General features: G+C 35.7%; 3 protein-coding genes across 4 annotated transcripts; 1 reads left to right on the forward strand and 2 right to left on the reverse strand.

The window, feature by feature from the left end:
* Nucleotides 1–3,390: 3,390 nt before the first annotated feature.
* LOC106133802 (ciliary microtubule-associated protein 2-like) lies at nt 3,391–4,446 on the forward strand. Its single transcript, XM_013333635.1, has one exon. The coding sequence runs from the start codon at nt 3,391–3,393 to the stop codon at nt 4,444–4,446; it is 1,056 nt and encodes a 351-aa protein (XP_013189089.1).
* A 364-nt stretch (nt 4,447–4,810) lies between these two features.
* On the reverse strand, nt 4,811–17,435 carry LOC106133976 (nuclear pore complex protein Nup153). Of its 2 annotated transcripts, XM_013333904.2 has the most exons (8): nt 17,215–17,435; nt 13,843–14,064; nt 13,406–13,679; nt 12,890–13,222; nt 12,281–12,440; nt 11,784–12,082; nt 9,196–11,609; nt 4,811–8,934 (listed from the first exon to the last, which is right to left on the reverse strand). In XM_013333904.2, exons 1-8 carry the CDS (start codon nt 17,266–17,268, stop codon nt 8,746–8,748), a joined length of 3,945 nt encoding a protein of 1,314 aa, XP_013189358.1. In that variant the 5' UTR covers nt 17,269–17,435; the 3' UTR covers nt 4,811–8,745. The 2 variants fall into 2 exon arrangements, with proteins under 2 accessions (XP_013189358.1, XP_013189357.1); XM_013333903.2 differs by having other exon boundaries at nt 9,196–12,082.
* Nucleotides 17,436–20,086: 2,651 nt separating this feature from the next.
* Nucleotides 20,087–21,768, reverse strand: LOC106133861 (peptidyl-prolyl cis-trans isomerase-like 1). The gene is made up of 2 exons (XM_013333713.2): nt 21,493–21,768; nt 20,087–20,689 (listed from the first exon to the last, which is right to left on the reverse strand). Exons 1-2 carry the CDS (start codon nt 21,564–21,566, stop codon nt 20,245–20,247), a joined length of 519 nt encoding a protein of 172 aa, XP_013189167.1. The 5' UTR covers nt 21,567–21,768; the 3' UTR covers nt 20,087–20,244.
* Nucleotides 21,769–22,661: the final 893 nt, after the last annotated feature.

Consider the following 22,661-nt stretch of genomic DNA (forward strand, 5'->3'; position numbering starts at 1 on the left):
GCAAAAGTATAGCAAAAGGCCAAATCATTTGATCTGGCCCGATATGCCTATGGAATTACTATCCTTGTACAAATTTGTTTTTTGTTGCTCCCATTAGGAGGAGTAATGGAATAGCATCCAGCTGTTTGTAAACGTGGGTAAATCCCACGTTTACAAACAGCTTTTAAGAAATGGGCTGCAACCCGTCGAAATTCAATTCTCAATTCCATCATTAAGCCATTCATCTGAACGTAACGTACAAGTCTTTCAAGATTTTCATATGTACCTTCCTAACTTATGACTCTGTTACTGATTGACGACCACGACCGCTTTGTTAAATGGGAGTTGACTAAAATAAGGTACAAGGAGGTCTGCAGTCTGGCCTTTCGCAGTCTTGCGTGTTCCCAGTTGCACCTATAGCCTAATGGCTATAGATGACATAATTGTTAAGAAGTCATATTCTCTCTCATACAACCTTGCTGCCGCACTAAGTAACCGCTTACTATAAGTTGTAACTGTAACCTTTAATTGCGGGTATCTGCAGGCTTAAGTTTACCAAGCGCATATTGGTGACAGAGTATCGACTTAATTATAAATAATTTTAGTGACACTTATTTTTCAAGTCCTCTTCAAGACGACTATTTTGTCCATAATTAAAGCCATCAAAAAATGTTTTTTTTTTATTTTACCGGTCATAACTTAAAAATAATGTTTTGCAATGTATGAATAAAAATACTTAGGTTTTTAGTTCCCCAGGAAATTCACACGTTGATTTTGTAAATTATATTAAGCGATGGGCTAGCAACCTGTCACTAACTCAATGTCAATTCAGCTCAACGTGGCCTTGAGTCTCCGAGACTAATAGGTCTATAAGGGTTAAAAAGTTGATTCAATTTATATGTGGAAAAAAGGGTCGCTGGTATATAATCTCGAATTGTAATTATTTCACGATGCAACGTGTAAAATACGCAAATATTGGCATCGCCTCATTAAAAACTTGGGTCCTATTCAAACAACCTAAAAAGAAAAAGGAAGAAAAATTCAAAGACATATTAAAAAAAGACCAAGTTATCGCGGCGCCTCCACTGTATAAATGTTTTCCTGAATTAATAATTACGCCACCGTAATTTCAACCCTCGGAAGCACGAGGTGACTGGCACGCACGCGTTAATAAACACGCGCAAAAAACAAGGTCAATCGCAAACCCGCGCGATTCAAATCCAAACTTCTGAACTTGTGTATAAGAAAAAAATTATGACTGAAATCGCTAGAGCTGGTGTTTAGGAGTTAGTTAGGACTTACCTGAGGTTCACGGCGCCTCCATGAGTTAACAGGTGGCCCTTGCAACAAGTCGTGCTGTGCGCGCCACAGGTCGCGAGCGTGCGGCGTTGTCGACGGTCCGGCGGCGACACGCGGGCGGTGCGCGCGGGACGCAAGCGCGACTTGTCTTCCCCTCCCCCCATCGATTTTCGATGTACGCCGCCTAAGGCGCGGTATTTACTAATGCAGAGAACTGCCGGTCCTGCTTCCCCTTCATAACACTTTTCTCTAATTTAGCGGAGACTGCCTGAGCCGTATCGGGTTGGTGCCGGGCCGGACGGCGCGGTAATCGAATTCCGATAGTCGTAGGCGGCGTAGAGCCACGAAGCCGGCCCGCTACGCCGGCAGTCGGTGTTTTAGTGGACACAAACTTTATGCAAACTTGTACAATCTAACTTGGACGTCACCTAGTTGAACGCGGAAGCGTTTGAACACGGACGATATTTCAGACGGCGGCGATTTATCTTTATGTTTATTTAAATACATCAAATAAAAAGTTTGAAACTTAAAAAAGTTTTTCAAAAAAGATATAAAATAATTGTTTTTATAAAACCTGACACTAGTTGTCTCAATTCAATACAGCTGAACTTAGCCTATCAGTATTTTAAGACTGTAGGGTATGTCTACCCCGCAAGGGATATAGACGTAACTATATATACATGTATATATTCATGTTATTATAAGATACAAGGTTGTTTATTAATATTATCAAAAAGCTTAATAATATTATAAAATATTGCAGTAAGAGTGAAAATATCTACAAGTAAATTAAACCTTTCAGCTTTCTTACAATTTAAAAATAATTGCATAAAGCAAATAACTTTTTGTTTTAAAAAAAAAAATTGGACCAAAAAATAATGCATTACCCCCGCTGTTTTTCTCAATCGTGCAAATATTTTCGCAATGCAACAAATATTTACTTAGCGGTGACCATTTTAGTCCGGTGTATATTTTAAGTTTTTCGGGTTTGTTTCTTTTTCATATATTTTTACGTGCAAAAACTTTAGCGTTACTAGTCTGTATCTGTCCCTATTATGACGGCTTTAACTGAAATAGCTCAACCATAATAATAAATAATGAAGCATATAAAGTATTCGTCGTTAGCGCACCCACCCACATGTCTTAAACGAGCTTCAATATCGAGTCTATTTTACTCTTCGAAATAAAATTTCAAGAAAAACAAGTCTGCACGGTAAATCGAGGTAGTCTACGCAAAACTTCATTACCTTATATAAAAAGCTGAACAAGTGTGGTTGTTTGTTATTCCGTTAAGTTCATTTGTTGGCAGTTTGCATAGCAAGGAAATATCATTTGTTTGTATTTAACTACACAAAAGAAATTCAAGTTTTTAAACTTGATATTACATTTACATTTTGTAATTTAGATACTCAGGATTAACACGAGTTTTGTTCAGAACAGAATGACAACCAATTTAATAAAATACCAGTTTTAAGTGCTCACTCAAGGCTTAGATTGCTGGTGAGATTCACAAAAAAATTATTTACTAATTTAAATTTGATTCCCTATTCTGCTTCCTTATCCAGGTACATATATTGGCATGCTATCCGCTGTGAAAGGGTGTTTTCACCAGCTGAATGCTAAGCTTTCTTATTAAGCGAGAAATCTAAGGTTTCTAAAATTATGTGACCTATATTATGCAAAAATAATTCTTACTGAGTATTCAATAAACTTGTGGTTCCGAATGCTAAGTATGATTAAAATATTGAATCAATCACGAGACGTCCAATTCTGAAAAGGAAATGAAACTAACAGAAATTAATCTGTTCATTTAAAATTCTGATTCATTTAAAACACCCCATTCACTTTGAAATTTGGTTGCGAGAATGACAGAAATTCTACGTAATCGATTTAATAAATAAACGATTTTCGATGCAATTTCATCGAAAATTTTCTCTGAATAGTTGCAATTTGCATTCGTTGTTTTGCCTTTGTGAAAGAGGCGTTTTTCTGGTGAATTTGTCAAACAGACAAATACACAATTGTCAAAATCAGTTTGCCGTTCCTTGTCACAACACAAGGAATTTATATAAACATTTTTGTAAATAGATACATTTACATAGTTTCCAAATTATGTCTAAAAATCCAGCACCTTTCGGAGCTAGCGTGAAGCGGTTTGGTAAAATCACAGTTCACCCCAATTTAGATCCGAGTGGACTTTACACTATAAGGCCCCCAGCATGCGACCCCTGTCGCTACCACCCGAAACCCATGCATAAAATATTTGAAGTTAACAAAAATAGAAAATCCGAGAAAGACCCCTGGAGGTATAAGATAGAGCTGGAAGAGTGGGCTCAAAATCTCGGATATAGGAATCAAAAAATTCTATCACAAAGGCACTGGCAACTGTCTCTGCTCGGGCCCGCCTGGCATACCGTTCCCGATGAGATCAAGTACGAGCCCGCGTGCAAAAATGTCGGTTTCGGCAGAACCCCGAGAACTAGACCTTCCAAACTCAGATACCCAGGACCAGGAACCTACTATCGCGCTGTTCCATTCAAAGCTCCTTATGGCCCTCATTCCTTAAGACCTACTTTCGAGAGAGAAGAGCCTTGCCGATTCAAAGACACATGTCCAAGGTGGTCCCTAGCGCCTAACAGATATAATATCATAGATAAAGAGAGTATAGAGCAGAAGCCAAAGAAGTTGGTATCGAGACGAGGCCCCTACGACCTCTTCACGGGGCGCAGAGACGGCACGGTAAAAAACCACTTCAACACATCGCTCAAAGTGTCTGCGGCTACGTGGCCACTCGCGCTGAAAGGTTCCTTTGATACATACAAAAAGAGTCACTTTGGTTCTATGAACAAAACCGATAGGAGTAAGCCGTACAGAGGCAGAAATGCTTTGGTGGATATCTCGATGTGTGTGAAGCGGCCGGACGAGCCTGGTCCGGCGCATCTGAACATCGACAAGCCCAAAGTGTTCAAACAATATAAGCACGGCTTCAACAGCTCGTACGATAAAGGGCCAGGGTACCAGCGAGTAGTGGTGTGGCCCGGTGTGGGCCGCTACAATGTGAAGACGTTGACCTGCGGCATCATGGGCCAGGGTCACAAACACGTGTTCTTGAGCAAGTTGGGTAGAACCATTGGAGCAGTTATACCAGAACCTATGAATTCCTTTTGAGTTGGGTATGTGCGATATTTTAGTTGAAATTCAACAGTATTATCCTGGCAATTTTCTCTTTAACTCAATTGCAATTGAATTACAAAATAATCTATTGACAAATAAATGTTCATTTTATAAGTCCCAAAGTTTTGTCGACTTTTGAAATTCACTTTAGCATGAGAATATACAATAGTTACAATTATAATTGTTACTATTGTATATTGATAATAATTATATTTTTTCACCAACCTAATGCTTTGATCTTTCTATTCCGTGGCACAATATCAATATTCCAAATACAAACATTAAAATAGTTTAATAAAGATAGGTTTATAAACATTGATGTTTAAAATAAAACAACGAAAATATTTTTAATGGCGGTTTTAATTGAGGAACAAAGCTAAAGGCTTTAATATATCAACGATTTTATTAATTTCCATCACTTATCAACATATTACATACAAGGACACTCAACTGTGTATACAATTTTAGTTTTGCTCCCCAAGGCATCCATTACTCATTTATGTAATGTCCCAATAAGACAGAACAGTTACTACAATATGTATACATTTTTCATTACATAATGACTATGTGAAGCGCACATTTGGAAACCTTTGATTTAACTTTGAAATACTAAAAAAATAATCGTAACCATCCAAATGCGCCTACACATTACAAGCTGTTACATACATATTTAACTTAATTATATACAGACTCAACAACTACAATGGTAAGCAAAAAATCGTAGCAGCCATTTTAGGAAAAATATAATAAATATAACATTATTTTATATTCGTGACAAAAATAGAGAAATAAGTAGTTTTAAAAGTCCCAAAATTCTCTAACTACAAATACTTATATTATAATACGGGCCCACCTATTTGGAACACACTGCGAAGTAGGGTTGTAATACGTGAACAATTTTCAACTCTGACAGAGTAATATAATACAATAACATGTGGTGCAGAGAGACACGACCTCCTGAGCACTAATCTACCTATTAGACTGAAATTTCTAATAACCTCTTCAATTTGAATGACTATGTATGACATATAGTATATATTTTTTTCATAACCCTAGCTATATTAGAAATTCCAAACCATTTATTTTTCTATTTTAATATTAGCAAATGCACCTTAACTTTATCATAGAGTATTAATATTGTGAGTAAAGTGAATTGATTAATCTTTATTGGTAGAGATAAAATGAATATCCTATTTCTCTATCTTTGGCCACTAACATTCATCACAATCTTATAAAAGTGCGCTATGCGCCATTTTGGCATGCCTGATACAATGTTTTGCTGATCATTTCATCGTTATTTGTGTACGCCTATTTATTACTAAAATAAGAAGTAAAAAATAAAAATTAAACTCTTATGACGATAACCATCCCGCTTTTCACACGCAGAACAATCAACAAATTGACCATTTTCTTTACAATTCAAGTACTGTATTTGAAGTTTACATGCGCACAATGCAAATTAATAGCACAGCGGTGTTTGCAAGTGGTTTAAAATTACGTAATCACAGGAAATAGGGGAAATGTATACCGGCAAATTGTGAATTCACTACGTCATTACATAAATCAATGTAATTTCAGCCTCGGAAGAACCAAAACAAGTTGTTCATTATTTAATCAAAGAAAAGGGGCATTCAATAAACCTTCGTAACACCAGCTGCTCACACATGTCAATTATTTTTTTTTCTTCTAGGGTTAAATTTAATTAGAGTATTGTAAGAGTACTGTTATTTATTAATGACGTCATCGTGAGATTTCAAATCAAGCCTTTGGAAGTAGTTATTCGCACGATCATCAAATTACTAGCAGCCCGCCACAGCTCCGCCCGTGGTACTGGTACATACATAACCTATAACACCCGGAGATAATGTACCTTTTTTATGATGTAGCAATTGTTGGTTTTTTCGAAGATTAGCCCTTAGATACAAAGGTACAAACTATACCTCTTTATAATATTAGTATAGTTAGAATTGAATCAAATTAAATAAACTATCAAATCAATTTATAAATTTTATTTACATATGTATTTATATATCATTATTATCTACTTAGGAAAAAGCGCGACGCCGACTGACGTCGCTAGTTACAAATTAGCTATAATCTATACTAATATTATAAAAAGGAAAAATTTTTAACTTGTTTGAAAGGTATTATATTTGCGGGTGTTATGTGCTATGTAGGTGCCACTGGTGAATTTATGCCACTTCATAATTAACATACAGACACAACAAATGAAAAACTATTAATTCAAGAGTAAATTTTGATTGTACAGCTACATCTCAAACTTCCGAAAATAATAAGCATTTTGGGTGTCTCAACATTTACGTGAATAAGAAGGTATCTTTTGGATATTACACTAAATTTTTTCAATGTCAACACACGGGATGGTTTTTGGCACCACTGCAAGATTACCCATAGTCGTCAAAAGTATTTAATCATGCAAACGTATTTCATAACGTATTTCTAAGATCCGGCACAAATCATTTTATTGGGCATTGGCCCACGGGTAATTTTTCAGTGGGCTCAGCGACTACTAGCAATATAAACGAGATCGACATCTTTTCCATGGCTATGACGGCGATTAAGAATTTCACTTAACTTTCCACATTTTTTATCACATCTTTTGACTCGTACCATATAGGACTATTTGTTTGTATAATAAATTTATAAGAAGCAATCAATCTGAATTCTTTATAATTTAAACTGACAGGGAACACTGGTTCAATATACAATGCAAATTACGTTACAACATGTCTTAAAACATACAATGAAGGGGTCGGTTTGTTTTCAAGTTATCTGATTCAGACCCTCATGATCTGGATTAGATTGGAAATTTAATGCAGCTAGAATTTGCAATTTTGAAGTAAAATATATTATTCCATGAATAACTAAGTGGATTATCCCACGACAAAAACACAAAAAAATATAATGGATAATTGCATGTTTGTTATGTCCAAACCAAATACGTAGTGCTTTCATTATAATTACTGAAAGGCCAGCTCTCACGACATATATACAAAAAACTATTAGGAATGACGGTATTATTGCTTCTGTATTAATTCATAGTTTAATGGTTTCCAATTATATTTATTTATATATATATATATATATATATAAAACAACATTCAAATTATAAAATAAAGATATGCAATACCCTGCTCTACTGATTGTTTATACAATTTTATCTATTAACAATACATTTTCTTTTAATTTAACGTGAGTAAAGTAGAACAGAGGTTATAGAACAGTTTTATGTCGTTTGTAAAATCTATGTATCTAATATTATGCATGCTGTAAAGTCCAACTGTTGTAATATCATGATAAATTTTATTCGTCACATAATTTGCAAAAATGTATACTGCGGCATTAAATTGTTTAATTTATGTAATTTAATGTAAAAGGGGAGTCCAAACATTATAAATGTTCAGATAAAAAATATACCAGGTAATAATATGTTTTCTTCTGATATATTCTCCTCAACTTTGATTCCCACCCTTCCCTTTTCAAACAGCCGGTTGATCAAACAAATGAAGGACAAATCCTTGTCGGTCCAAAATAAAAAAAAAACCTATAAAAATATGTATGTAGTAGAAATAGTCACTTAAATTAGTACTGTTGAATTGTATTCATTTTACAATCACATTCACAAATAAAAATTTCTTTCATCAAAATCGTCTAGCTCTCATCTCGCCACATATAAACAAAATTAAATAACAGATAAAAATAATTGTATGCTAAAAATCACATAGTATTAATTTTACAAAGTTAGTACAATTTGACCATGCATCAACACAAATATAACGCAAAGAGCAAGACTACACTGCGAATTCTCGTGGAGTTTCAGTTTCATCTCAATTTAATACCACTGTCTAATATAAATTTTATGGTATAACAAATATTTGCGGCAAATTTACCCATTGAAAATTCATTGTCCCGTCTTACTCGGAGACAAAAGACACAAGTTTATCCATTCAATGATTTTATACATCTAACAAATTATACTAAATCTTAACATATTCCCACCAACAAGGATGCACGCGCGCATGCATCCTTGCTGGTTTACATGTTATTTGTCGCACGAAGACATGTATGACACGAGCGACGCTTTTATTTATTTACAAGTAAAAAATGAAACAACAAGCATCCTATCTCGGTATATAACTTTAATGTAATATTTGTTAACAATGTGAGATAGGATGATAAATAGCGGGTTAATCTCGTTTGTCATGCGCGTCTTCTGACTATAAATTCATCTAAGAGTAGGACTTACAGTATCGGTCGTAGGTTGCGGCGCGTTCATCGGGGGGTGTTCCTGCGGACTGCTTTGCGGACGCGGCGCATGGCGGGGGGTGTTGAACTATTGGGGGGCGCTGAGCCCATGTTGAACTGCACTTGTGGGCCAGCCCCCATGCCCAGTTGGGGGGCATTTGGTGACGCGCCGAAACTGTACACTGGAGGCTGCTGTGGTTGCTGTTGTTGTTGTTGCTGCGAGAAAATACATTTTTTAAATGTTATAGTTTTAAACAAGGCTCACAATAGGTATTTAGCTTAGGTAGACGTAAAAATTTGATGCAAGTAATTTATGATATTCGAATTGAACTTAAAATTTTAAAACATATTTTATGGCCAAGTAGTTGAATAAGCTCTTCAGTTAGACAATAATTCTCTGTATTCTTTTTGCAAATCAGCAATGTCATTAGGAACGCGATTATGACTGTGAAAGTGATATAAATAAACCTAAATTACCTGGCCAAACCCGAAGACGACTGGCGATTGTGACGGCGGCGCTCCGAAGTTGAACGCGGGCGCGGGAGACGGCGTGATCGCCGACGAGTCAAACGACGGCAACGTCTGGCTCGGCGCGCCGAAAGTGTTGGCCGCACCCGTCGACGGAGAGCCGAACATTCCCATCGCATTCGGCGTGCTCGTCGGCTGCGGCGCCCCGAATAAATTCGGCTGACTTGGAGCCGAACTCGAAGTGCCGAACAAAGATCGCGTACTATTCGCATTCTGATTTCCCATCCCGAATAAGTTTGGCTGCGCGTTACTGCCGAACACTGGTGCCGGCGCAGGGTTACTCGGCTGCGCACCGAACGGCGTGCTCGCAGGCGTGGGATTATTCGCCTGCGCACCGAAAGGCGTGCTCGACGCACCGAATGTAAACGCTCCTGGCTTCTGTAAACTATTCGCAGTGTTGGCATTGAATAAATTATTCGACGCGTTGCTAGACTGCGACCATATATTCTCCTTTTGAGCGGGCGCCCCGAATATATTTGATGTTGGAGATTGTATGCTATTCGCCGGCTTCAAATCATTTTGATTATTGTGAACCGGTATTTCATTATTTCCGCTATTAAGGTTCGCTCCTGGTAAACTTGAAGTTCCCAAAGTATTTCCTGACGATAACCCATTGCCATGGCCCAAAATATTTCCAGATGTCAAAGAATTGCTGGCACCGAGAGTCGTTACTCCACCTAAGTTGAACTTGTTGGAGCTAGTGTTTTTGTCTGGTGTCGACCCGAAAAATTTGAACGAATTATTTGCTGCTGGCTCATTCACATTAGCTGGTTGAGTACTTCCAAAACTGAAAGTAGATGCTGGCTTATTGCCGGTACCAAAACTGAATACTGGGGCCGTGCTAGCGACAGATGGCGCGGCGGCCGTTGTCGTAGCTGCTGGCTTTTGGAACATAGAGAGGGCAGAATTTGTGCTTGGATCACTCTTCTGGAATAATGACATAGCTGGGGTGCCAGTTTGTTCCGGTTTTTGGAAGAGAGACGGTGCAGGCGTCGTGGTCTGACTCTGAACGGGAGATGCGAACGACAAAGTGACAGTAGACGGCGGTGAAGCCGGTTTACTAAACAAATTGACTGCGGGTTTCAGGCCTGCTCCCGAGAACACAAACTTGTTTTGGGGTGGACTCGGAGCACTGGTAGTAGTAGAGCCCAACTGGAAAGGCAACTGTGCGGTTGGTGTGTCTTTCTTTTCCACACTTGGAATAGGATTCAGTAGACAAGGCGTTGTAGTGGGCGGAGAATACAACGTAATATTTGGTGTTGAAACCAAAGGAGAAGCACTTATCATGGCGCCAAACGGCTTTGGTTCTAGCTTAGATTCTGGCTTCGATGTTGGAGCTGGGAGAGAAAATTCTACTTTTGGTACCTCCTGTGGTTTTTCATCGTCTTGTTTTATTTCAGATTTCTTCGCAGTAAAGTCAGGGACTGTAAGTGCTGAAGTCTTTTGTACAACAAGTGGAGAATCAACAACAGGTGCTGGAGTTATATTTTTTACACTGTCTATTTGATCTTCTGGCTTTTTGGCAGGTATTCCAAACGAAAATGTCGGAGGAGCCTTTGACAATACATTATTATTAGTCTCTGATTCCGAAACTTTGGTGTCCAATGGTTTTATCGCTGGCGCTTTGGCCAAATTAGCTTCTTGGACTTTAGGATCAATTCCGAATTTAAATGTATTATTAACTGTACCAAAATTGAATGTAGTCTTGATTGTGTTCTTTTCTGCTCCAGGCCTTTCAGATTCACAACAAACACACTTCACTTTGTCATTATCGTTCCTGACGAGGCAACTCGTGCACTCCCATTTGTTACTTTGTGATGATACAAGAGGCTTGGAATTACTGCCAAGTAGACTTGCTGGTAATGCGGACGCATTCTGCTTGGAGCCTGGTTTGGCTCCGCCGCAAGCCGCACATTTCTCTACGCTGCTTTTGTTTTTGATCCAGCAATCAGCACAGGTCCAGTCACTATCTGCAACTGCCTTTATAGGAGCTGCTGAGGAGCTCTGAGAACTCTTATTAGGATTTTTCCACCCACAGCAAGCACATTTCTCTTTATCCTCTTCATTTTCTGCCCAACAGTCATTGCACTTCCATTTTGAAGATTTCACTGAGTTAACCAGAGATGTGTTGTTCAAATTGGAGCCACTAGTCCATGCTTTGCTTAGGCAAGTTGTGCACTTATTGCTTTGTGGTTCACTATCCTTTAACTTGCAAATGGAGCATTTAGGAATCTTTTTGCCTTCAATGGGCTTCTTGCCACCGCAACACACACATTTATCAACATCTGGCTTATTCTTAACCCAACAATCGGAACATTCCCAATCCTTAGGCTTGGAGACTTCCATCTGTACATCTTTTTCACCTACAATACAAACAGATTTGTCAGTTTCCTTATTTCCTTTGTCTATATTGCGCTCGGGACTACCGAAAGTGTATTTAGAGGGAGCAGCCGTAGCTTGAGAAGACGCGACTGTAAAAGATATCTTGGCAGGAGAGGAAAACTTGAAATTACTACCAATGTCTACTACAGGCTTACTTATTGAAGGTTCCGGTTTGCTTATTATCGTTTTTGGTTCCGCAGGCTTAACAGGAGATTCGGAAACAGTAGGAGTGGGTTTGTCCATTTTGTTGATTGGTTTCGGAGTAGAGGAAGCTTCTGGATTCGGCAAGTTTGTGCCAAATGTGAATTTAGGTAAATTGTCTTTGCTTATTTGCAGAACCACTGTCGGCAGGCTCACTGGTGGCAATGTAGCCGTGGTTTCTTTGTCAATTCCACTTGAAGGCAGCGCATCAGTTGTGGTGCTCTTGGACCGTGATTCAACATCAACTTGTGAACTGAAAGCAAAAGGTATAAAATCAGAATAACTTCAACATGGTCAAAAACCTCTATTTAAAAATTATTAAATATAGTGATCGCTCGCGGAGAGGAAAACAGTTTTCGTATTGTTCCTTTGCTTCATCCATTCTTTATTTTTTCTAGGGTAGTGAATCAGTAGTGATCATTTATTACTGTTTCTGAACTTGCAAACTTACCTTCTATTTGGATTTAATGTGTAGGGAGAATAGTGGCACGCACTACTATGCGACGCTATGATTTGACGCGCCGCGTTCGTCGTGTTCATGAGACGCGACTTCTGTTTCAATCGCAGAATAGACGCGATGTTCGGTGCATGCAACTCTGTCGTTTTGTAAGCTGAAATCGTCATAAAATTAAGTGAAAGGCCAAAACTACTACAAGTTACTTAGTTCTATATCATGGTCCACAGCATCAAATTAGTCTGTATCCAAACATCTGTACAAGATGATAGAGATTGATTGATTTATGATGAACATTGCTTTAACAAAATTAGAATTCAGTACTTCCACAATATCACAAAAAGATGAAAAAAGATAGAGAGTAATTTGTATTCTAATATTTTGAAGGTGCATAAGTAAAAAATTTAACTTATAAAGTTGTATGTAGATTAGCCTAACATTACAATTTTATAACATCTTTTTGTTGTTGGCAAAGCTTTAGAATGTTATCCAATTGCTTAGCCTAGTATTACAATTTGGAAATACTTGGGTATTTCCAAAGGGACCTTTAGCGACATTTAGATGTGAATGTTATTGATCTATTTATTTCAATAAGACCCAACTTACATATAGATTTGTTGCTGTTGCTCGATGACGGCGAGCTACTTGCTATAGAATCACTTCTATTGTAATGTGGTATCCTCTTTGCTTCCATGATAGGCGACGAGTAGTCCTCCAGAAGGTCCATTACACGTTTGGCTGATTGGCTCATAGCCGTACTGTCATTGCTATTCAATTCATTTACATAGGCCCCTTTCCTTTGCTTTATATTTGGTCGGTTTATATACTGACTTGAAGCGCCACCATATGTGGTTCTGCTGGGGTAAAAAGGAGATACCAAAAGACTGGGTTTGAAGCATGGCTGTTTTGCATCCACAATGGTGTTGTGAATTGGCTTTGCTAAAAAAATTGGAAAAAAAAGGGAATGATTAACACATCATCAAATTCTTACTTAGAAAATTAATATAAAAATAAAAAAGTTATTCATAGACATTGTATATTATATCTTTCATTTGTTTTATGTAACATTGAAAAGTAATTTTACTGTATGTATTGTACTAAAAATTATAAAACAAAACCTACCCTTTATGGATTCATCCTTATTTGTTGGTATGTTAAATAATGATTTCCGCTTGTTCACCACAGGGGGGCCCATAGTTGAATATGAGAATGAAGGTGACATATTGGTGTCCCGTTCACTCCTGTCAGCTGGAGCTTCTTCATTTGAAGTGTTTGGATGCCGGAAAGGAGTTGATACTAAGTTCGGATCTCTTGGAAACTTTCTAAGAGGGGATTGTCCTAGCCCAGTGTTGAATGATGGCTCTGTTGCCTCATTATTGAAAGTCACACAGTTTGCCTGTAAATGTGTAAATAATTAAAAAATTATTTATAAAATTCTGAGTTAGTAAATAATGCCAAACAAAAAGACATAAAAAATATTAAAAAGTAAAGATTAAACACAACATTATTTTTTCTAGTTATTATAAATTTTTCCATAATATTTCAAAACAACACATTACCTCACTGGTGTTGTAATGATTTGGAGTGTTGAATCTTGTTCGTTTCTGTGGTGGCTGCGTGATGGGGCTAGCCATCTCTGGTTCGTCCTCAGACGAGGAGTCTGTGACCTCCGCAGTGGGTGCGGAGCCATTGCTGTTGGTCTGGCTCGACCCGCTGAACCATTTGGTAATCGTCGCCGGCAACAGGCCCGTCACTTTAGACGTTACAGACATGACAAACGACTGAAACAACATTTTTGTGTCAGTACATATTTACTTACTAGCTTTCGCCTTTCTTAAAAAGTATTTCATATCAAAGGTGAAAGATAAATTAATAAAATGTTCACCAATTTAAAACTATATAAAAACAACAAAACTTTTTTTATTTAAATGCAGAGCTTTAAATACATTTTTAGAAAAAAAAAAGCACTGAACAAAAATGGTAATATAAAAATGCAAAATTTTCAAGAAATAGGAAAACCAGTAGGTACTCGCAGAAGTATATAGTATCTGGGGATTACTATTTATTCTTTAGTTCCTAAATCAGTCAATCCACACTATTAATAAAGAGAAAATATTTGTATTTTTGTTTGTAAGTCATAAACTCAAAAACTACTAAACCAATTTAAAAATTTTCAATCAAATGCGCGGCGCTTCTTGACCGCGGCTATATAATTTTCTCAATTATGCACAGTGGCGTAACTACAGGGTGGCAAGTCGGCAAAATGCCACGGGCCCCCAGCCGGAAGGGGCCCCCCCGGTCAGAGGAGAATCCCAACTCCCAACATTTCTTATTTATCATACATGTTCAGTAAAAAAAAAGTTTTAGTCTTTGATTTATATTTGTTACCTACTCAGTTTCCTACAAAAGTAAAAAATATTAAAAATTCAAAGCTTTTGTAAAAAAAAGGGTTGTAACCCAGTTTTAGAACTACCTATCCGATGAATTTGCCACGGGCCACGAATGGTATAGTTACGCCACTGATTATGCACATTAGTTTTAGTGTCAACAGGTGCTCTTACGATGATTTTTGAAGGCTAAAGATATTTTAATTTTTGATTAGAAAAAAATATTTTACTTAAAGGTAAAAAAAATATTGAGATAAAATTTCACCGCGGCTTGCGCGAAATTTTTCCTCGGTAACAGTAAATACTTCGTACTGGGAAGTGCCATGCCAAATCTTTGCAGCATTAACTGGATCCTAAAAAGTTGAGGGTTAAAAATAATTCCTAACTCAAGTAACATTCGAAGATTCAATATTGGTTGAATGGAAAAAGCATAAAGAGGTAACAAATAAACTAAGGAACTGGGAAGGACATTATAAGGGTATCATCTTTTATCCTGAAATATGAAATGTATGTTCCCGCGGGAATGTCTTTAAACTTGATTGTTTCTTAGATTTCCTGAATTTCCCATAGGAACAACGAGACTGATCATTGTGCGTACGAATTCACAGGTAAAAGTTAACCTAAGTACGTCAAAGCCTTTATGAGTAATGTAATGTAAGTATTTTTGATCCAGTAAAAAGACTGTTTAAGTAGGATTTGCGTTTAACAACAAGGTCTTTGTGCGCGGTCGCCGCGGTCTACAGCTAGTACATAATATATGCAAACGGAAAAAATTACAACATATTGTTTTTGACACAGGATAAAACACATTATTAATAATCGTGCAAAAGTATTAACACAGTAAGTGATAATATTAACTATATTTTGATTTTCTCACTATTCAGTACCTGTATTGTTTGTCTTTTTAAGGTATCATGGAATTTACAATAAAAAAATAAATTTCATAATGTCTGAAGAGGCAAAAGAAAAGACAGCAGCACATGCAATGTAACTTTAAACAAATGAAAATATTCAACAAAACTGCAATATGAATAGTTAGCACCAAAGACGCAGACATACTTATAAATAATTGATGAAATTCAATGGAAACTGGACTCTAGCTGGATTAAGGATATTTCTGATCTCATATTGATTATTCAGTGAATCACTCTGTTTTGAAAACATTTTATTATTCTATTTGCTCAATGTCATGTGAAAGATTCAGTGTGGCCCCAGTATACTTGTACTTGAAGATTGCTTTAGCTACACGTTAATATCTTTTACAGCAAACTTACGAATATCTACAACTTTAATTCAATGTGACACAAAAAAAAATTGACATAACCTGTTTTAGTCTTTTCTCGACAGTAGAAATTCGTCAACTCATCCAGTTGTTATTTGTTAATTCATTGAGTCTTTTTGAGAGTTGAAAAAAAATGAATCAATCATATTAATTTGTATTTAATGCCAATTCCAAATTTTCTCTATAAAAAACTCCTCAATCGTATAGTATGCCTTATTTATAAGTAATAATTTTAATAGATTTATAAATATTTTTATCTTTTTCTCTACTCTGTAAATTGTCAGGAAGGGTGTTATATATTTTTATTGTCATAGGTAGTGGTCCCCACATAATTCTAATTTGGAGGTAGCTACTGCTAATGTATTTTTCTTTTGTGAAAGATATTTTCACGGTAAGTCACCATTTTTAGTGTAAAATTTAGAATGTGGTCATATGAATTTACATACCTACATGGTAATTACAAAATGATTAAATCTTTGAAGTGTGGTTTGTAAGTATTGTTAGCTTGAATATCCCATATCAATCCTAGAAATTTGAAGGCATTAACAGTTTCTATATTAGACTTGTTGTACAGGATATATTGAATTAGGTATATCATCAGACACAGTTGAACGGTAAGTTGAAAAAAAAATTATCACCTTTAGCAGGTTATCTACTATCTGTGTCTGATATAATTAGACCTTATTCCCAACAAACCATACTACCAATACACTTAGCTCAGTCATGTAATACATGAAGTCGGTTTAAAAGCAAAAACATCACCAAAAACCACTAATTCCAAATAATTGGGTGAAGCAATACTACTGCGTAACTTTTTTTTTATATTAAATATAATGTACCGTACAGGTACAGGCTAAAATACTGATTTAAATAGACGTAAATTTAGTATGTACATGCTTTGTGAAATAGGGAAACTGCCATTGGGAGGTACATACCTAGGTATTTATTGTGATCATAATCAACCTTTATCAATAATCATATTATTCACAAAACACGCGAGTAGCAAGATCAAGAACTAAATACCACAGTAGAATTTAGCAACCCCACCGGAGACAAGCATGGGGCTCGATTTGACAAATCGCAAATGCAAAAATCCTTGCATACCAACATTGAAGGAGATCTAAGCTTATTAACAAAAATAATATATTGATTTTAAATTAAACAATCGCCAAGCAAACATTCCTTTTGTAAATTACGCGTTAGTGCTCGAAGAAATCGTAACGACATTCGTCGACAAGAGCGGGAATTTGGTGACAACTTACATTATTAGCGTCTTCAGCCGAAGGCCGAGATCTTTTCCTTGAAACTCCACTCATCTTGATAACAACTTTAAAATATTTTTGAGACGTGGTGATAGGATAAATTGATTTTTAGCTACTACTCACATCACAATTTTAAACTCAAGCTCAACACTTTACCATCAAAAACGTGACAAACATGGCGTCTCTTGATTAAAGGTGCCTTTACACACGGTCAGTGCGGTTTGACGGTTTGACAGCTTCATTCCTTTCGTCAAAACCATAGAGTCATAACAATTAACTAGTCAAAACCATAAGTCTTGATTCTTTTCAAAATTATTTCATAACATGTTAATTTAATAAAATAAATAATGTTATTTATTTTATTGCAAATTTTGAATACTATGAACAACATAAACCTTCTTTATTTATTGTTATTTTCTAACTTGATACATTAGTAAAAAATTACAAAAATTTGCGTTTTACAAGTTCACTGGTATACAATATTTAAATAGGGTACCGGACAGTAATCGAAAAAAAATCTAAGTTGTGTTTTAAAATAAAGTTTTTTATACAAGAACAATCACTTAGTAAAGATTTTTAAGAAATAACAATGATTTATAATTTTAAATCAATAAATAAAGTTGCAAAAATCCAATATTTTTTATCTGTGCAGCGTAAGAACCCAAACACCAATCACAGTGGGTGACGTCATACCTCAGAAGTGATAAGTAAACAACACTGCTTTGTATGTTATTTCGAGTTATTCTACGATTTATTAGCATTTTTCTAAAAATATTTAATTGTAATTAGTTAAGAATTGAAGGACTTTACTCATAACAGAAGTTGTCGCAAGTGCTTGAAGCCGCCTATATCAAGCTTTTATCATGGAACAAGGTTAATTAAAGCCGACAATAGAAATCTCTCAAAAGATTGATATTTTTATGGTCGGCAGTTTCTTTGCCACTAATACCGACTTTTATTTTGCTGAATTTCGCAATGTGAAAACATTTGTGTAAGTATTTCAACCTCTTTTTGTTTATCTTAACAACAGAAATGATTGAAAAAATAACAAACGAAAACATAACCTAAAACTAGTTTCATTGCTTACAAAGTTATTTTCACATATGTTTTTTTTATGATTTTAAAGGTTACATTATTATGGGTTTTGCATGTTTCTAGATCTGCGAGAAAATACTTAAATTATCCAAGCACTGATCACTTGTAATAAGGGCTTGTTTTCCAAACATATGACGTCACGCGATCTGAATTGACGTAAAGTGCTGTTTTCGCGGCAATTTTAAATAAATTACGTTTTTGACGTTTTTTAATACTCCAAAAGATTTATTTATTTAAAATAATATTTTTTATGGATATATAAATAAATAAAGATTATTTTTAAACACAATCTGAAAAGTTGTCCGGTACCCTATTGTATTTAACTCCTTCTATTAAAGAGCAAAAAGAAAGTGATGAAAATATTGGTGATTATTCTTTCTTTCTTTAATAGAGACGAATAACTTCAATGCTTTTATTTGGTAGACCATATAAATTCTTTCATTACTTACCTACTATTCTGGATACTACAACGTGTGGTGGTGTATAGGTACACATGTGAAAATTAATAGCAACTATTCAAATTTCGAAAATCATCTACAACATTACTTATGTTTGTAATATATTATATGCAAGTGTATTAAGTAACCTATTACTATTTATATTTATATATTTTTTTATTTTACAGTTATCGCACTACTCGTACATCCAGCTCAGTTTGGTCCAAAGGTTCGACTGGCAGAGAATGCCTTGTGGCATTAAGTCCACCTGTTGTACATATTACGTGCATAAAGTTTAAATAAATAAATATACATTGATACTCTCGATAGCCCAGTTTGGTACAATAGTATCAAAGACTATATATACTGTCGATAGTAACTTCGAAATTGGAATCATTATTGCTGTCAAACATGGTTACCGTTATAAATTAAGTACCGTTGTGCTGGGTAACGATATTTTTGGCTTCATTTTCCTTATACTCTAATAACTTTACCAGTAAAATTAACAGTAAGAGGTATCGTTAAGACTGTTTACGTAATATGTTTTTTTGTATTTACCGGTAAATTCATATAACGTTGCAAATTGATTTAATGTCGGATACGCCAAGAACACTTATAATCGCATCGCGTATCGCAGTTTCATTGCGACAAACAAACTTTAAGTACCTATATTTTTATTATAGCTATTTATTACGGTCATGATATTTATAACGCTAATTCGTAACGTTATTTATAAAGTTAATTGGTATCGCTATCCTTAACGTTGTTTATTTAATATCATTAAATAACGTCATAAGATTATATTACCGATATCAAGCCCATAATGGTATCAGTAATAACTTTTTTGAAACAACGTTATTTTCCGTTACTTTTAATTTTAATTTGGTAACGTTAACAAGCGCTGCTATTAAGAGTAAGTTGCAATAGTCAGCAGCAATAGATCGACAGTCTTATTAATACTAGTGCTTTACTCAATTATCGATTGGTAACACTAAGTTCTTATTGACGTCAGAACACTTATTAGGTACTTATATATTAATATCTGTGCTTTAGTCTTTTCTAAAACTGAATTGGTAGGTACCTGTTCCCATTCATGCTTTTCCGATCCGCGCCAATTTTAAATCGCACGTGGTTCAGTTGTTTATGACTCAGTCATGAGAGTAAATCTCTGTATGTAATCAGCTGCAAATATAAATGTATAGTTTATAGGTATTTATATATATTTTTAGTATAGGTTTATAGAATAAATGATACAAGTATGTTTATTATACATTATTTAAAAGAGGATATAATATTTTTTTATGATATAAGGTAATTCAAATTAAACAAATCACAAGAAATTGTGAGGAGAAAAAATTTATTTTATACATAATGAAATTAATTTTGTTCTCTTTTGAAAACAGCCACTCATCCATTTGAAGGATAGCCAACAATATGGATATCATTACTATTTCAAACAACACCAGAGGAGAAGGTCCTTATCACAAGCCAATAATTCTTATTTTGGAATGTAAGCTCTTTCTATTTTAACATCATCAACAGGGCAGTCATTTTTATCACATTCAACAAGGCCTATTCGTTTTACTACAGACATGCCACTTTGCACTCTTCCAAATATTGTGTGTTTTCCATCAAGCCATTGTGTAGGGGCTAGTGTGATAAAGAACTGAGATCCATTTGTATTTGGACCAGCATTAGCCATTGACAGGATACCAGCCCCTGTATGCTTGAGATCAGATGTAATTTCATCATCAAACTGAGGACCATATATTGATTGACCTCCTTTGCCAGTGCCTGTGGGATCACCACCTTGAATCATGAAATCTCGAATTACTCTATGAAATTTAGTGTTGTTGTAATAACCTCTTCGGATAAGTTCCATGAAGTTTCGGCATGTAAGCGGAGAATGTTTCCAATACATTTCTATAATCATAGTACCCATCCTGAAAAAAATATTTAGATTTTAAAAGATTACAAAATACCATAGTGCCCATTTAGATGGCCACCCTGAAAAATGAAGGACATCAGAACAAAAACTGGTAGAAAATAAATAAAGAAAGGTTTTTATAATTCAACCTCATAATAATCTTATACTGTGTTTTAGCTTTGTGTTTTCTACTGACATCATAAGCAAGCATTACTCTCCAAAATATGCTGAAATCTTCACTCATAAATATTACTAGCTGTGCCCGTAACTTCTACCGTGTGGAATAGTTATTTCAGGCATCATTGAAGCCCTCAAGGATGATTTTCCTAGTTTTTTTTTCACATTTTCCATTATTTCTTCGCTCCTAATAGTTGCAGCGTCTTGTTATATATTTATGATTAAGAAGCCTAAAGCCTTCCTCGATAAATGGTCCATTCAACACATTCAACAAACAAACTCTATAATATTAGTATAGATATAAGTTTATTGCCATCTCTTCACTCTACCAAAATGCACAAATCTTAGAGAATATTGTATTGCTGAGATCATGTTCATAATTATCTAAAACATTGCAGCCAAGAACACTGTGAGGATAAAAAAGAATATGGTACTTTATAAATGAATTTAAGATTTCATACATACATACATAAACTCACGCCTCTTTCCCGGAGGGGTAGGCAGAGACTACCTCTTTCCACTTGCCACGATCCCTGCATACTTCCTTTGCTTCATCCACATTCATAACTCTCATTTAAGATTTCATAAATGGCAATTAATCTTTAATGTGAAGGAATAAATCAAAGAATATTATAGTCTTACGTTGTTTCTATAACGGCAACTGGTGGTTGCCAGGACTTGTCCGGTATTCCTGCGCTAGAGTAACCCAACATCATTTCTGTAGCAGCAAAATGCAGTGGTACAGATAAAACTTATATAGGTCTTTTTATTACAAAAACTATATACACATTTCAAAACGACAAAACAAGGCGACTGCAGTGAATTTAACTGATACTAAAACAAGCAAGCAAATGAGAATAATAACAAAACAGGCGAGGTTATAATGATGTTAGAAGTTAGCGACAGCATTGCCAACTGTCTCTGTTGAAAGCGCGCTAAAGATAAATATGCTAGATTTCGTATCGATTGTCGTGACGTACATAGTAGTTAAAATATTGATGTAAAAAGGCTAATAACAGACCGCTATACAGAAACCGGATAACAACTATCCTGCGCTAAAAGCTGTATTCTCAGCAAACTTTGTGCAAAAGTATTCATCAATATTATACCTAATGATATAGTAAAACAAACTGACGAAAAGATAAGTGGTGCCAAAGTGAGATTTCGAAAGAAAATGGAAAGTAAGACTATCTTTTCACTGGTCATGGTTGTAATTGTAAGTCTTTTGCTCATTCGTTCTTCTTTGGTAGGCCTATGATAGAGTAGTTCAATGATTGATTAAACAAAGAATCCTTTGAAGAATCCTTAAAGATAAAATATACTTTGAAGGATTGATGCTTTATTGAAAACCATGATTATCCTTTTTTGAGTAAAGTTACATGTTTTTTTTTGTTTTCTCTTGGATTCAGCTAAAGCTCAGCCTTGTTAGTTACATACGTTGTTGATAAGGCTCTGGCGACATCTCTAGGCCACTCGTCACAACATCCAATCAAAAACTACTGTCAATCATCGCGAAGAAATTGACGCGCTCAACCACTAGCAGCGAAGAATCTTAATCGCGATTTCAAAGATTTCATGGATTGGAGCATAAATACAACCTCCGACACAACATCGTCGGGGCTGCGGTTCCCCAGGCATTACACCTAGCCTGGCGGAAGATTTTCCCTTTGGTGGCGGTCGAGCCGAATCATCGCTCCCGCTACAAGGCATATATCTTACGTTGTCTCTCATTTTAACATCTGTGATTACGTCAAAGATAGAGAGAGATCGGCGTAAGATAAAACAAACGTCTTGTCAACAACGAGATAATA

The sequence above is a fragment of the Amyelois transitella genome, chromosome Z, assembly GCF_032362555.1.
Source record: "Amyelois transitella isolate CPQ chromosome Z, ilAmyTran1.1, whole genome shotgun sequence".
Lineage (NCBI taxonomy): Eukaryota > Metazoa > Arthropoda > Insecta > Lepidoptera > Pyralidae > Amyelois > Amyelois transitella.